This window comes from Nymphaea colorata, chromosome 12, assembly GCF_008831285.2.
Source record: "Nymphaea colorata isolate Beijing-Zhang1983 chromosome 12, ASM883128v2, whole genome shotgun sequence".
Classification (NCBI taxonomy): Eukaryota; Viridiplantae; Streptophyta; class Magnoliopsida; order Nymphaeales; family Nymphaeaceae; genus Nymphaea; species Nymphaea colorata.
This window is the reverse complement of record NC_045149.1, coordinates 11,198,737-11,216,019: the sequence shown is the minus strand read 5'-3', so window position 1 is coordinate 11,216,019 and position 17,283 is coordinate 11,198,737. Positions and strand designations below refer to the sequence as shown.

Sequence of the window (17,283 nt, the reverse complement as noted above, 5' to 3'; positions counted from 1 at the left end):
TTGCTTATATTCCTTGAGCATCAACCAGGTGATAATGCTAGTTATTGTGTAGCACCAAGAACCTTCTTGCCATCATCACCATCATCATCAAGACCCCATTTGAGAATCCAATGCTTCGATTGCTTTCTTTACAAATTTTATTTGGTGGCCTAAAGCAAAAGTGCTTTTTGCTCGGTTTCGCATACAGTCGAGAATGTTTGTAAAGAAAATTGATATGGACATGTAAAAGAAAAGTCAAAACTTTGAGTTGAAGATTAAGAAATACAGAATTATGCAACAATGCAGTTCATATGCTGAATATAATCCCCGAGAAGGTTGGCACGACAGATGGAACAAGGACTGATAGCTGTCAGTATCCATTTTATAGGGGATAACACATAAACCATCTAAGTCCAAAACTTACGACCAATTTTGGTGAGATGAGAATGACGGTTTAACCCTACAGAACTACAGCCATATTGAGAGTGATTACAGTTCTCGACTGTCCCTTTCATGTGAAAATGCTTTTCTAGAAGACCCCCATAAAGTTTGGTGATGCAAGTGATGGTGCACTTTTACCCACCCTGAATGCACTCGACACCAAATAGAGAAACCATAAAGTCGATCATTTTGTGAGGCAGACATTGGAGCAAAATCAACGTGCGGATCAAAATCAACGAAGTGGAAGCCATCCCATACCACTTACCCCTCTAGAACTGCAGCCATTTTCAGAGTGTGCTGCTTAACTTCTTCATTTGTGCTCTCTATCAAAAACAAAATGAGTGCTGACGACATCTACAATGTTCCATTTCATTAGTCAGTCTCTTCTCTTGAAGAACACAGAGGTCATAATCTTGCAAAGACATGCAGAACCACAACCATTTTTGGCCGTAAACTGTACCAAATTTCAGAACCAATTGGGATGCCGTCTTAACCTAGAAGCCAAGAGAAATTTATATTTGACAACCAAAAAAAGCCAGCCAGTAGTATGGGAACTATACTAAATTCAACTCCTGAATCAAAGGATCAATGACGGAGACAGATTGCAGCAGTGGATCATAAGCAAAAGTTGCAGTGCGCATATGAAATTGAAACCATTTTTGTGATCCTGTAACATGAAAGCAGTAAATGTGGACGCTGGCCAGATCCAGCTTTAAAATCTTTTCTGTTACCACATTGCCTAGTAACCATCCATGGGGTCAGACTCGTCAGAGTGATGCACAACTTTATCAACCATGATATCGTTGGTGTGGAAATCCTACATACACCTCGTGGCTAAAATCGCAAGTCTAACACCAAAAAAAGAAAACTGTCTACAAAGCACACAGCAATATTCAACAGCTAATGTACATGGAAATCAGAGTGCTCCTATATGCATTGCCAACATTCCACCGCAATATCTTCTGAATATTTTATAACAAATCAAAAGGCATCTGCTTCTGCAGAAATCAAGTCTTGTCATTTAGTCGAATTGAGAGAACGCCCAGGATCGAGGCCCATTTGATGTGCACAAGGTCACCGAAATCTCACACTCATACTTTCGCTCCCAAGAAAGACTGCAGATCACACCAAAGAACTTCAATGTCCAGAAAAACAAAGAGCAGAAAGGAAGGAAAATAATCACTTGGAATTTTACAGAAGGAATGTGCACGGAAAGCATCAGTCTACCTTAAGATCATGATAGTCAAAGTACATTTGGTAAACTAACTTTAACAGCACCTTTTTATATTTTTTTATTATTTAAGAGAAGAAACATGCTCAGATCTATAAAACGAATAATTCAAAATGAAAGACTGCAGATCGCATAAAAATGAAATTTCAATTTTCAGAAGAAAGAAAGACAGAAAGGAAGGAAACTAATCACTTTGTAAATTACAAGGCTGTGCAAAGGCAACATTAGTCTATCTTAGACTAAATAGTACATTTGATAAAACAATTCTGCACCAGAACATCTCCATAAATCGTTCAGCTTAGATTATTTAGCAACAGAAACGTGCTTAGGCCTATCAGAACAAATCATACATAATGTAAGAAAGAAAGGCAGAAAGGGAGGAAAATAATCACTTCAAAAAATACAGAAGAATGTGTGAAGGATGTGCATACCAAACATGAATCTTTGATCTTGATAGTACATTTCATAAAACAATGTTATGCCAGAACTACTCTATATGTTTCAGCTATGATGATTATGTAGCAATAGAAACAATCTTAGCTCAGAACAGAACATAAAAAATGTAACATTTAATTACTGAAGAAGGATCACACTTCAAACTAAAACTCGTTTTTTTCGAAAAAAACACGATAACTGGCCATTTAAAACTTTTAAAAAACATTAAAAACGAAAAAATGCGTTTTTTCACTTTTTTCAACGTCAAACAGTTTTTTTTTTATTTTCTATTTTTTATTTGTTGCAAATCTACTTATCTTTTGATGTTTGTGTCATTAGTTTCTCACTTATTTTATTGTTCTCCCATTTTTAGTTTTTTAAAATTTTTAAAAATTTACCATGTTTTTCCCGTATTTTTCTCTTTTTTCCGTTTTTTCAAGTTTGCCGTATTATACCCAAGAAAAACCTTGCCGTTTAAAACTGCGAGACGTTATTTGTGACTATGCATAATAGTTCCTTGGTTTGTAGCCTTTTGGTGTAGTGGACAAGAATCGGCTAAGAGGTGGGTTAGGATCCACCAGACCAGACACTTGAGTTTCAGGTCAGTGCATTAGAATCAGTGCATTAGAATTGGTGCTAGAACCATGTTCCAAGTACAAACTTGGTGACCGACACATGAGAAAGTGTGTTCTTCCAGAGGAGAGGTTTGTAGCCCTCACGACGTGAGGACCGAGGCTGACTAAAAGGTGAATTGGATCTGCTACACCAACAGTCGAGTTAGGTCATCAAACCTTCTGAAGCCAAAGAAGGCCTTTTGACAAAGATCAACTAACAAAAAATTTTTAAGTGATTAACAAAGTTAAAATGCATGGTGCCCACATTTCCGATGTACACCATAACTGCTGTGCTTAACATGAAGCAATATGCCAAGTTAAAGGTTGAAATAACTGTTAACCTTTAAAATTAAGCATGCTGAGTGAGGAAATGCGCAGAAGGTTCATGTAACAGAATTTGTTATTGGTGTTTAGCGATTCTTTGTATCATGCTCAATATAAATAGCAATCAGATGGGTTGTAGCCCTAATTTGTTTCTTGTGGCCCTAATTTGCGATAACTCTGTTTCTTGTGTCCCCTGTTCTTTCCTCTCTGTTTTGTCTATCATCACTGTTTTTGCTCTTCGCACAATAACATCCCAATCCAAAATTAATCCAAGTGTTCAATATGGTAGTTCCCAAACTGTCAGTTTCAATGTGCACCTAAAAGGGGTTAATAAACCAGGACATTTAGTAGTTGTCCAAACAATATATAACCATCAATACACCTCGAGCTCTCAAATGTACGCTTATTCACTCCCACACTTACGTTCCAATCCAACCTCCTCAAAAAATATGCATCCTCAAAACCCAAGGTCCGAACTGAACATAGTATGAGACCAATGGCAACAACCAGATCCAAAATTGGCTTGGGCATCCAATACGATAAATTATAATCCATTCACACCCAACCACAATTTGAACCCAAAAAGACTACAAACCAAAACACTAGGTTGTAAATGTTGAGAGGGAGTGTGTGTCTATATATATATGTATATTATATCAGATTGTTTCCAAACCAACCCTAGGGACATATGATAATCAATATAGTCCAAATTCTAACATAAAAGATTATTCCCAAGCCGACACCATGCTTGAGATGTTACAACCTTTGCCCAACGAGTGTGCATGAGGCAATTACACAAATTTTCTATTTAGTAACAATGATGACTTCTACTTAGCTGGCTAATCATATCCTTATGTCATAAAATGAACTTAAGGAGTGAAAAAGTAACTAAAGCATTCTTTTTGACACCAAAGCTTAGTCAGCAATATATTAGTATTACAAAAACATCATATCATATTATCATCACTTCCGAGCAACCTTTCATAAAGAGGGAACACAATATCTCTCAAGACTTTAAAACAAGTTATACATTTTAACTCTATATACTTTCTTTCTCTTCATTTTCTTTTTAGAAAAAACATTTCTAACTATTTCCTTTCATTTAGAAAAAAGGCTCTATGACCTACTAGTTTGTGTTTTTTTCATTACTCATTCCATTGTGTCTTGCCACTTATGCAGGATTTTCTCTCAACGCTTGTTAGCATTATGAGACTTCCTCAAGAAAAAGATACCAGTGAACTAACTCTCCAGGAAAGCCTTGCTTACGGATCACAGAAAATTATATTGAGGGTGAAGCTCATTAAAGCAATCGAAAGGATAAAAAAATGAATCTTATACAAGGAGAGATGGCTAATTACTTAGAGAAATAATTTAGCAACTGAAATTTCTGTTTCAGATACTAAATGTACTACACACACAATTATGTGATGAAGGAGATGGTTGACCCATAAAAGTCAAAAAATAAAATCTAAAAGGAAAAAAAAAAAATGAAGTCCACATGCATATAATGAGCAGTACTTAGTGGAATATATAATCACCAATATCTTCAAAATTTTGAATTATCCAGATGTTACAGAACATTTTAAAGTCCACAAATAATATCTGGAAAAATATCACAAGATTTCTAAAATCCCTACAAAGAAAATAATATGGCCAATATAGCACAATAACATCATGATATTTTTGAAAAGAGTCTTCAAATAGACGATCTTTATGTTATTTAAGCATATCCTCTCAAATGCATCACCACAGTGCAGACAACCCGACATGTTGTGTACCCATTGCATCCCAAGAAAGTGGAGGGCAAGTTGTCTTAACGAACAAATTTCTGTGTGCATATCACTCCATCTCAAAGATCACTTCAAGCTCCTTTAGAATGCAAGACCACATTGTCACAAATATCGTTCTTGGGTTTTTAAAACAAGATTTTTCTCTGGTACTTTTCGCAAAATTGTTTTTCTCGGGAAAACCTTGGAAAAAACTTAGAAAACTTTAAAAATAAAAAATTAGGTATAACTGAAAAAAATAGAAAGTAATAAGAAAACATAAATAAAACTATATAAAAGTGATAAAAAAGCGTTTTAATGATGATAAAAATGATGAAAAATAATTTAGTTTAAGTTTAAAGCTATGTCACACGGACACGGCAAAATGGGCCACGTACCGGTGTCGACACTCTGACACCTGGATACCGACACTTGGACACGGCAGGATACGTTTTGGATCGGGTTTGGGTCAGACCCGATCCAAACCACTTTACTAACCCGACATTCTTTGTTTTGTTTGAGACTTTCTTTCTTATGACTTATAAGATTAGTCATGAACAATGTTTTGTTTGAGAATCTGAGACTTTCTTTCTTATGACTTATGAGATTGTATGAGTGAATTATTAATTTAATGTTTTTTTTATTTTATTATCCTTTTTATTTTTTTAGAATATAAAATTCACCGTATCCGCGTATCCTAAAATTTTGAAAATTGCCGTATCCGCGTACCCATACCCGTACCCATAGGATACCCGTACCCGTATCCGTGTGACAGATTACAGCACAATCAAGGATTTTTTGTTTTTTTCTTGGTTCATGCATCTAAACTCTGAAGTCAAGCCTAGAGACAATCAAGGATTTTTTGTTTTTTTCTTGGTTCATGCATCTAAACTCTGAAGTCAAGCCTAGAGACTAGAATACAAGATGAGAAAACACTTTCACATAAAATTCTGAAGCCCCCATTATATCTGAACAGCTCATGCTTACAGGATATCTCCCAAAGTTATCCAGATTTCAATCAAGCTCATTGGACCAGCTGACGAATTTCAGAGACAATTCATTATGTCAGACCAATATCTATAATTTTTATGGCTTAACTGTTTAAGGCAATTATTTTCATCATACAAAGCCATGTGCACAACAGAAACCAACATGCTACTGAGGAATATAATGAAAACTGGAATGTCAAATGGTACTCTGATGCAGTTCAAAGACAATGACGCAGCTACAGAGGGAAAAAGGTTTTCACGCAGTGTACGAAGGATGCATCAAATTATTGATCCGAAAAGATTGAATCAACAATGTTTTATTCCACACTAATTACAAGATTTGTGGCAATTGCTATTACCATTCAAACAATGAACATAACAGTCAATAGTTGGAACAGTACAGGAAATCTCTTTTTTCTCCTCCTGCCATGCTATCCTAAATTCCTAATAAAGGTGAGTGACAGGCTACAGCATAAACCCCGGGTCTTGGCCTGCTATTTTCTTGCCTTTCCTCTTGCTATCACTGATTATGATGCCTATGAGTACTGCACAATTTTGGGGATCATCAACCTGTTAGCATCTGCTGCCAGCTACCATGACTCCATAAAAGGAACTCCTCAAGTATCTTCTTGGGTTTCTTCATATTGAATTTCGTTGACAAACAGAAGATCTATGTTTCATCAGCAAAGTAGTGGAGGCATCTTCAGAAGCAACTCAAGCCTCTTGACTAGGTTGAAGATTCAAAAATTGCTCAATTTCAGATATGACGATATGGTCACTTCCATCAACTTACTACTGCATTTGCTTGTAAAAGATGCACACATGTCCAAGAATTAGGGATTTCTAAGCACATTATCCATTCAGGAGCATGACATGTTAAAGCTTGGTGAAATTTCAAGCAAGATGCCTGTTTTGCATTGTACCTTGCATGTTTGGATTGACAAGCTGCTATACATATCATGAAAAACTGTTTGTTTGTTCTTCATACTTTATGATCCGGCCAGCATTCTAATATGATGCTTTGAAGAGATAAATTTCCAATGAAAACCAAATTCATGCTCCCAAAATGTCCAATACTGTCAAAGCCTAGAATATATACCCAGATACGATGTGATATGACTGCCCCTCAATGGAACCTAATAGATTGTTGCACCAAATGGTTGGATCACAGGCTCTTTCCATAAAAAGTGATAAATGTACAAGAGCACAAACTATAAGAAGTCCACTGATCCACATGATTATGAAAAAGTACATCTTTCCTACATGATGCATTCTGAATATCAAAAAATAACTTGTTCTTACAAACCAACTTATTTATTCCAAATATGTGGATGCAACATTATCTATGTATTCCAAATCAGACACAGGATATTAGATGTTTCAGGTAAACACGATGGCCAATGACCTGCCCTCAACGAAGTGCAGGGCACAGCACATTCTCATAGTTCATCATCCCTTCTTTCAAGTTTTCAACTAAGCAGCACAAACACTCGAACTAACTAAGACAGTGTCTCCTCAGTTCGCTTATAATTCTTTAAGGACCTATGTATGAGATATCCTAATCACACAAATAACCAAAATAAAATCCTTAACATTATCAGAAGAATTCAATAAAAGAAGGACAAATAAAAAGCATGTAAAAGTACTTGGCCTAAAAGTACACTTTAACTAGTAAGAACTGAACAAGTCCCAACCTAGACATGGTTTAGGACAAATAACCAAATTGCAGTTAGATTATGTTCATAAGGAAAGCCGAACCATGACATAGCTTAAAAGTTGCTTAAAATATAAAACTATTTAACACTGGAAAGAAAGGATACTCCGATAGAAAACACAAATTTATGCACTTTATTAATCAGCATGCCATGAGTCTAACAGACAGATTCCAAGTCTGAAGACAACAATATTGAGAATACCTTCATTCCAGCAGATGGTGTTCCAGGCTTAGTAGTAGTGTTTGAGTTCCCGTAAGCAAATTTTGGTTTTTTCTCTGCAGGTTTTAGTATTTGAAAAGAGCACATCAGAGTGTCATCCACACTCATCATAGCGCCAGCATTATCAAATTCACCACAATAATTGGGTGCGGAGAATATTGTTACTAGCTGTCTGTCAGCAAAAAATTCATATCCATCCTCTACAACCTGCAGTTGATATCAACAATAAGCTCGCAGATGTAACTTAAAGAAATCAATACAAAGGAACGATAGCTCAAGAGGAAAAGAAAAAAGTAATGATAGATCATAACCTGGTGAGCACGGCAGATAAGATCTAGATCATGCTTCTGCAGAAACTCTGAAACCTTATCAGGACCAAAGGTATAGGAAACCCCTCTGTCATTCATTCCCCATCCCTGAACATCTTTACTTGGATCAGACCATAAGAGATCACAAAGCAAACCAGTGTCTGGAACATCAGTGGGACGACTTAAATTTCTAATCTGGTCTAGATTATTGAGATCAGGAGAAAGACCACCATGCATGCAAAGAATTTTTTCATCAATCAGAGCTGCCACAGGCAGGCAGTTAAAACAGTCTGTGAAGACTTTCCACAACCGCACATTAAACCTCCTTTTGCACTCATCATAAAATCCATATATTCGGTTAATAGAAGCACATTCATGGTTACCCCTTAAAAGAAAGAAGTTCTCTGGGTACTTGATCTTATATGCAAGGAGGAGACATATTGTCTCCAAGCTTTGCTTTCCTCGATCAACATAATCCCCTAAAAACAAGTAATTTGCTTGGGGAGGCAATCCACCATACTCAAAAAGTCTCAATAGGTCAGAATATTGACCATGGATATCACCTGAATAGAGTACGTTTTGCATAAGTTAGGCAAACAAAGACACCAGAAGATGCATAATAAAATAAGATACATTTGAGCAAGAATTGCACTCCCTGTTTCAAAATCTTAGGAGGATATGAAAAAGAAGCTATAAGGAAGCTACTTGTGAATAAAAAGACACTTGCAAGGAATGAAGACTACTATTCTCCTAGTTAGCTATCTGATGTGAAAAATGGGAAAAGAAAGCAAAAAAACATATAGCTGAGCTCTACAAAGCAGAACCATACAGCAATTGAAATATTTGCGCACACAGACACAAAGAAAGGACAGTGTAGAAGGAACAAAGATATTGACAAGAATGAACATGATCAATACACTCCTGTCCAATAAATGTATGTGTATCAGTATCATGTGTCAAATCAGACGACAAGCTCCGTTTTGGTCAGGCAAGGATGCTTAAGTGACATTGATTAATCCACTTTTCTGTATATCCTGAAGAAACATTATGGCCACTAAACGACAAAAAACTGAACTAACCAGTTCCGTATATAAATGGTTTTAGGGGACACACACACACATTTATATAAGGAATGTGTGTATCTCAGATCACTTAGGTCAGGAACAAAATAACAGACCACCTAAGTTCATGCTAAAAAATATTGTAAACAAAAAAAAAAAATACAGACATGTTTATGCTACACACACACAAGCATTGGCATTGGGTCAGGCAAACCTCATGCTGATTCAGCTGATCCAAGTTCTCTAGGAGTTACTTGCATTACGTCAATATTTGACTCTTGACCCAGTCCCTTGGCAAACTGAGTCAACTCACAGGGTTATATACACATACACACATATATATAGGGAGAGAGAGCAAGACAGAGATTCATCATCGTTTAGTTACCTTCCTGATATAGTGTGCTGTTAAATTCACTGAGAAATGACAATGCTTTTCACAACACTAAGGATGATTTTGATACATGCCATTTGGCATCTTAATGTCATAAGAGGGCTACTATACCTCTCCTTCAGTATTTTATACTTTGGTGATATCAGCTAGATGCTGATGTTGAGAACATTGCCACAGATCATGATATTTACGAGAAAAACAAGTAAAATGGACATATCAGAAAAATTTCTTCACTTTTTCATTAGTTTCTCATTTATTTTATTTTTAGGATTTTTTATTTATAAAAAATTTGCAGAGATTTTTCCCAAAATTTTTCTGAGAAAAGCAACTTTGCCAAAAAATACCTGAGAAAAACCTTGTTGATATTTTCCCGACAACGATATTCGGGATACCGATTGAAAATCACAAGATAACCATGATAACAAATAAAATCATCCCATCCTGAACAATATAAGGTTTTCAAAACTCCAGAATATAGCAGGGATTTCATAACTGCTGCATGTTCCAATAGAAGAATATTATAGTTCCCTTCAAATGCCTAAAGCCTATTTTAACAACCATTCTATTACTTTTATCAATGTCCTTTTGCATAAGACTTTTGTAACCCACCCTCTTTCAGATGAAGGAAGCCAACATAACAAGCATTTATTGCCTTTTTAATGAAATGATTATCTTTAACTCCTTACTAAGTTACTATATATTGGAACAAGCAACCTAGACATGGTTGTTCCCCCCTGCAGCCGCACCTCACACATGTGCGACATAAAACTTACATTTGTTTCTATTGTTAACCAATTCATCATTCATTACACCCCTTCAATAGGCTAACTATTGTCAACCATGCTTATCTAGCCCATTTACGAACTATTATTTCTTTCTTTCAGCCAATCCTCCCCATCTTTATAGTATGCCCAATCATCTAAAGCCTTTGTCAATATTATGATTGGATTTGTGTCCCATACTAAATCCCATTATGCCACTTGGGTACAAATACCCTTGTTCTAAGTCACACGGGTACGTGTGATTTGCTCACATACTTGTGTCAGTATGTGGGTACGGCGACACGAGTACATGGGTATGGCTGCATTTTAAAACATATAAAATTATGTTTTCAAACTTAATCTTTTTTAATTTTGATTTTTCATTTCTTTTGTATTTTCCTTCCACCAAGATTCTATATTTTCCTCTCATTTTTCTTTAATTTTGAAAATTTTTGTAGATTATTATATATATAATATAGACATTTACATAGCTGTACTCCGCACCCAAATTTTCTAAAATCCCTGTGCCTGTACCCATATCATACCCATACCCATGTGACTTAGCCCTTGTTGGTATGGCAGGTACATTTTGGATCATATTTGACTCAGACCCAAACCCAATCCAATAATTTTATTCAAAAGGACCACAACTGATCCCTTCGTTTCTCTCCCTCTCTTATGCACTTCCTCGTTTAAAGTTTAAACCTCCAAATTGTCAGCCATGTCATGCATGACTGACCCCATTTAGTTCAGACCAGAAAACCTCAGAAAACCATAACTTTCTCTACTTCATTATCCGCCTATACCTGCATTTTCTCCCTTATTGCAGAGTTAGTCTCTAATACCTTACGGCCTCAAATTTACTTAGACCAGCTCTTGCCAAACCCTTCATAACTCTGTCCAATTCCCTCCTTCCATCTAAAACACAGAAGCAAGCAACTATAGTTGACCAGCCTATATATATATCCAAAGCCAAACATATCCCCCCACTCGTGTTTTTGAAATCTCTTACTCTGCCTTTTATATCTGCACCTACATCCAAACGTATAACCACACTTAAATCTCATAGGATAATAAAATAAATAAAGCATAATCATATAACCTACATGCTTGAGCAACTCTAATTGCTCCAGTTACAACCACATTAATACAGAGAAGAAGAATGCATCATTAGGAACAAAGAATCCAACAGTTCACATGCAAAGCCATCTAAATTTAATGTCATATAACAAAAAACAGACTCACTTTAATACCCACTCAAGTTCAAGGTGATCCATAAAGTACCTAACAGCCTTCAAATTGGTTAACATGGACAGAGTTTTACGTATATCTTATGTAAAACATCAAAACTAAATAAATAATAATAACAGTATCAAGACAAGAAACAAAAATCAATTGCAACTTGAGAAAAGAAACAACAAAGAATCTACACAGGCAGCATAGCAACAGGAACAGCATGAATTCTACCAAAATTTCCAGCCAATGTGGTTCTTCAAGAAGATAATAAAATGATAAAAAAAAAATCCTACAGCAATGCCATAATTTCCATAGCTCGGACCTTGGAGTATATTCAGCAATATCTTTTTGTCAACAAGATTCTTCTCGAAAACTTTTAAGATGTGGTTTTTCAAGAGAAATAACTGAAAAATGTTGGAGATTTAAGGCTTAAAAATATAAAAAACAGAAACAGAAACAGATCCAGCAGTTGAAGATGAAGATGATTTCTCCACCTTGTTGGGTCAAGCTAGTTAACATGGCACCTTCTTCTGCCATGGTGGACAAACAGTATGACCCAGTTCGTTGTAAGAGTGACTAACGTTGTTACATTTCCCTTTGTGTTCATTTTGCTTCCTGTTAAAGTGAGGAGACTTGTAAGGTTTCAAGTTGTTGCCCAATGTGGACACAGAAAGGTATCTTCGTTTCAGTTTGCACTTTTAATCATGGCCAACACATTGGCATTTGCTTTCCTCATTCTCATCTGGTTCCCACTAAGTTTAGTGAGAATGTCCTCGACATGGGGAGAAGAAAGGGATACAAGGTTAGCCCTTGTTGCTCAAAGTCAGGCCTAAGACAATTTAAAACCAAGGAACTGCTTCTCTTCCAGTTGTGTTTGATGCATCCGAGCACCTGCTTCCCATTACGTTTAGGAAGAATGTCTCTGAAAGGAGGAGATAAAGAAGATCCAAGGTTGGCCTTTGTTTGTATAAATTCAGACATAAGCTAATTTATAAAATCAAAAAACCACTACGCTCCTAGTTGCTTTGCACGCATCTCAACAACTTTCCTTTCCACTTGGGCTCAAGAAGAGTCAATTCATGTCAAATTGCGACAACTCTGCAATCTATTCGCTTGTAGCCTTATACACCTCTTATTCTTGAAAACTTGTCAATCTATTTGAAGTTAAAACTTATGGGACATAGCTCTTAAGGTGTACTTCTTCTTGAGATACTCTAAGGCTTCACTTGCCTTATTGAACTTTAACATGTTGATATAGTTACACATCTAAATGGTAGAGAAAACCATGAGAGAATTTTAAAATATACATCCCCCACTAATCATGCTTTTCACTGAAATCTTCTAGATTTTCTCTCACTTTCATCTCCTTCAAGATTTTTAACTTCGCCATTTTCATTCTTGGTATAGTGCACTGAACATATCTAGAAGGCCCTTGTCTTGGACATGTGTTTCCAAGTTTCTGGCCCACACCAAGTAGTTGGAAGTATATATATAGCCACAGAAAATGCGTTTTTTTAAAAAAAAAAGCGTGATAAATTAAATGGCCGTTTAAAACTTAAAAAAACGTTAACAACGAAAAAAACACGTTTTTAAAGCATTTTTTCACTTTTTCAGTTTTTTTAATGCCGAACAGTTTTTTTTTTCGTTTTCTATTTCAACAAATCTAATTGTCTTTTGATGTTTGTGTTATTAGTTTCTCACTTATTTTATGTTTCTCCTATTTTTAGTTTTTTTAAATTTTAAAAAATTTACCGTATTTTTTCTACTTTTTTTCAAGCTCACCGTATTATACCCGAGAAAAACCACGCCATTTAAAACTCCAAGGCGTTACTTGTGACTATGCAGTACCAATATAAAAAAAAGGACAAAAAAAATGGACGAGAAAAGCAATAGACATTCCATCAAGTTCCATTTAACTGACCAGGATAAGCATAATGCCATAATCACAAATATCAATTGGCAAGGTCTGAGTCGTCCGACAGTAATATAGGTTTTTCTTAATCAGGAATATATCACTATCTAAAAGCTCAAAAGAATATAAAAGGGGAAAAAAAATCAAGGAAGGCATCTTTCCTATTTTTCTCTTTTTCGAAGCAATTTGACCCCCTCCCCTATCCTGCCACTTATGACATTAAGAACTCCACCATTTTGTGTTCATGAGAGAATGCTGACATTTCATAATAAAGCCACATCCGAAGGCCTCTGTTCAGACTTCGGAATCCTCATGTGAACAAATTATGAAGTTACATGCACTACTTGCATAGAAAAATTTAGTGATGTCATTGATATCCAGGTGCCAACTATGCTGAACTAATTACAAGTTATATAAGAAAGAAAAAAATACATATCTAGAAACTGAAAACACATAATAATGTAATAAGTAACTGAAATTATATATTAAATTATATATACATACATATATATATATATATATATATATATATATATATATATATATATATATATATATAGTAATTATACAGACACATTATGAACTGCAGAACAGTTTGATTGATGGTCCACAAGGTACCACGTGCCAAGTTACATTCTTAAAAAGGTGGATGATGACCAGTATTTACCTTTTGACATTATTTTAGAAAAACTTGTTATTTCATAATGCTGCAGAATCTATGACTTGCCATAAATTTTTTTCTGTAACCACCATGTTAAAGGTTCAAAATTTCATAGCCAAGTTCCAGAATCCAAACCACTCTTTCAGAAGAGGCAGATGGTTAGCACCTTCCTTGCCAAAGGTAGAATGAGCTGCTAAAACAAGGTGCTTGAATTTTTTCCTAAATTACAAGTGATCAAAGGACCAGTATCTTTTCCCTACAATATCATTTTTGAACAATCTTGCTTTAGGGGGTGTTTGACACGCACAGACAAGGTTCCATGGATGAAAAGCTATGGACATTTGTCCACGGCTGAAAACCATGGACGCTTATCCATGGACAATAAAATGTCCACCGTGTGTGATTGGCACACAACAAATATCCATGGTAATGCCTCACCTTGTTTGAATGCAGCATGGATAAAAAATGGGCAGGCAAAAAAATTATGACCATTGCCAGACTGCCAGTACGTATAAATTGCTTAAAAGTATACAGGTAGGATGAAAGTGTACAACAACAAAGAAAAGGATGACTTGGGAGTTCAATGTCCTGCACGGGGCGGATATATATCTTCCCTCTACAGTGTCATCTATGCAATTCAAACACCCCCTTAATGTCATGCAAAATCGAAGTACCATGCATATTCATGACTATTTCATAAATGAATCTTTGCAGCCCCTGCTGACTATAAGTATGAAGCATGAATTAGGAGACGCAACCCCACCAAATTAATCAATTATGTATCTTGTTTGACATTTCTTTAGTCAGAGCCCCAAGATAGGCCCGAGAAATTCAGTTCTGCTTTTCCACATTCTAAAGGTTCCCAAATAGACTACAAGCTAGGCGTGTTTCCAATTTAATATCTCTTATTGCTTCCTGAATTTCTAATCCAAAGCGTGACTGACAAGTGACAATATAAGCTTATCTCAAAACATTTAGAAGCACCAGCAGTCGTTCATTAAAAGTGGAGAACAAAATTCTGGCGGGACCAATTCCAAAGTACAATATTTTTTAAAAAGAAAGACAGCAGCCGGACGACCAACTGATATAATTCACATTCTAGAAGACGGGAACAAATCTTTAGTTCTTTGTTTCTATAACTTTAGTTGCGTCTGCCATCTTTTGTACGCTGGCACCAGACATTTGAGGCAATCATCTTTGATATATGAATCTCCGAGATGCCCATAACTTCCTTACCAGAAAAGTAAAAAAATAACTTATGACGCTTCATACCTCTGCATTAAATAGAAAACTTCAAACTCCTAAACTTTCTATTTCTGATTCTGAAAAACCAGTTTTGTTCACATATGGATACAATTAATACATGCAAATACATGCAAAACCCTAGAACCAAATAACAAATACCACATTAAACAAGGACGAATAACTAACAAAATAATAGACTACTCTCATACAAACCAAATTCGGGTTTCAGAAATGGAAAGCCAAATTTGTACTTTGGATGGAAAAACAAAACCAAGAAACTATGTCGCATGGATCATGACCAGAAACACGACGAATTTGGTCAAGAAAACAAAACGAGATTACAGAAAGAAAACAACCCCGAAGCATATAACGCATTAAGATGAAAACAGGGCACTTCAAGAAGGAACAAAAAAGATAGGATGACCACCAATATGAAAAAAATCACTTCTTTTATTTTTCCAATTGGGAGGAGGTTCGAGGGCCTAAACAAGGGAGGAGATACCCACCGCAGATTTTGATGGGAGCTTCAAGCTCCAGTAGATTGGGCTGCTGCATGAAAATTTCTCTGGAGACGACACATAGCTGCCGGATCTCGTTCTCCGAAAGCTGGACCTGCTTCCCAGGCCGCGTTCCACGCACCTCGAGGAGCCGATTGATGATGTCGTCGAGCACCACGGAGTCCATTTGCTCGCGCCTATCTGCCCCCAACTTCAGAAAAACGATCGCCTTTGCGCACCACTTTACTCCGCCCAAAAATCGAGCCTCACCAACACCAGAACTACAACACAGAGTCACTCAAATCACTACAGAATCGGGGCGCCCCATTCTCCTTTGGGCCCGTCCCCCCTTCTCGCATGCCAAGAACCAGAGCATCCAAGACAATGATAAAAGACAGAATCCCCAGTGATAACACCAAACTCTCTCTCTCTCTCTCTCTCTCTCTCGATACAGACGGAATGAGATGAACCCACTGATGGAAGGAATGAGAATGGTCCTGGCCCCGGCCCCTATCCTCTCTCACTCTCTCTCTTTCCCTGAGAGAGTGGTGCACTTGCTTTCGTCTTTGGCCTCTATCTCGCACTCTATCTTCCTCTGTGTGCGCTGCCTTTTCTCGATCAAGTCTCACCCGTGAGATACAACTTTTGCAACATTCCTCGCCATCGCAGATGTAAAGTTGCGAGTGCCCTCTACTCTTGCTCTTCCTTTTTCCCCTTCTCATTTACCATTGCATCCCTCTGCTCTTATAAAATGCCTCCTCTCTCTCTCTCTTTTTGTTCCTCTTTCTCTCGCCTGAACGGTGGTTCTTTTTTTTTTTCTTTCCTTTGTCACGAGTTAAGCTACTTGGTCGTCCATTTCCCGTGAGATCAAGGATTTCAAGTAACTTAGCAACATGAGTCATTGTAATGTATAAAAAAAAAAAGGTATGGTAAGCTTATCCATATGAAAGTAACTAGAAGTATAATATTTTGAATATGCCCTTAAGTCACACGGGTATTGGCCAAGTGTCCTCATCGGGTGCAGATACAGTGACATGCACACGTATGTATGGTTATATTTTAAAATTTAAAATTTTATATTTTTAATCTTAATTTTTTCTTTTATTTTGATCTTTTATTTTTTTTTTATTTTACTTCCACCTACATTCTATATTTTCCTCTCGTTTTTCTATAATTTTGCAAATTCTTATAGGTTACTATATATAAAATGTATATATTTTACATATACACTATTGAACCCTAAACTCAGAATTTATAAAATTCTCATACTAATACCGGTGAGTATGTGGCTTAAATATATACTAAAAAATGTAATGTGTATATATATATATATATATATATATATATATATACTATCGTACCCATACTCAGATTTTTCTAAAATCGTCACACTCATATTCAAATATGTACTTGTATCCATGTGACTTAGACACGCACTAAAAATGCACTTTATAAATGTATATTTAACCGTTGAACTAGTTATAGAATGGTGTCATAG

At 36.1% G+C, this 17,283-nt stretch overlaps 1 protein-coding gene across 1 annotated transcript; it reads right to left on the bottom strand.

Annotated features, from left to right (window-relative positions):
* Positions 1–1,038: 1,038 nt before the first annotated feature.
* On the bottom strand, positions 1,039–16,514 carry LOC116265593 (serine/threonine-protein phosphatase PP1). Its single transcript, XM_031646313.2, has 4 exons — positions 15,795–16,514; positions 8,025–8,584; positions 7,696–7,920; positions 1,039–1,535 (listed from the first exon to the last, which is right to left on the bottom strand). The coding sequence occupies exons 1-4, from the start codon at positions 15,970–15,972 to the stop codon at positions 1,512–1,514; spliced, it is 987 nt and encodes a 328-aa protein (XP_031502173.1). The 5' UTR covers positions 15,973–16,514; the 3' UTR covers positions 1,039–1,511.
* Positions 16,515–17,283: the final 769 nt, after the last annotated feature.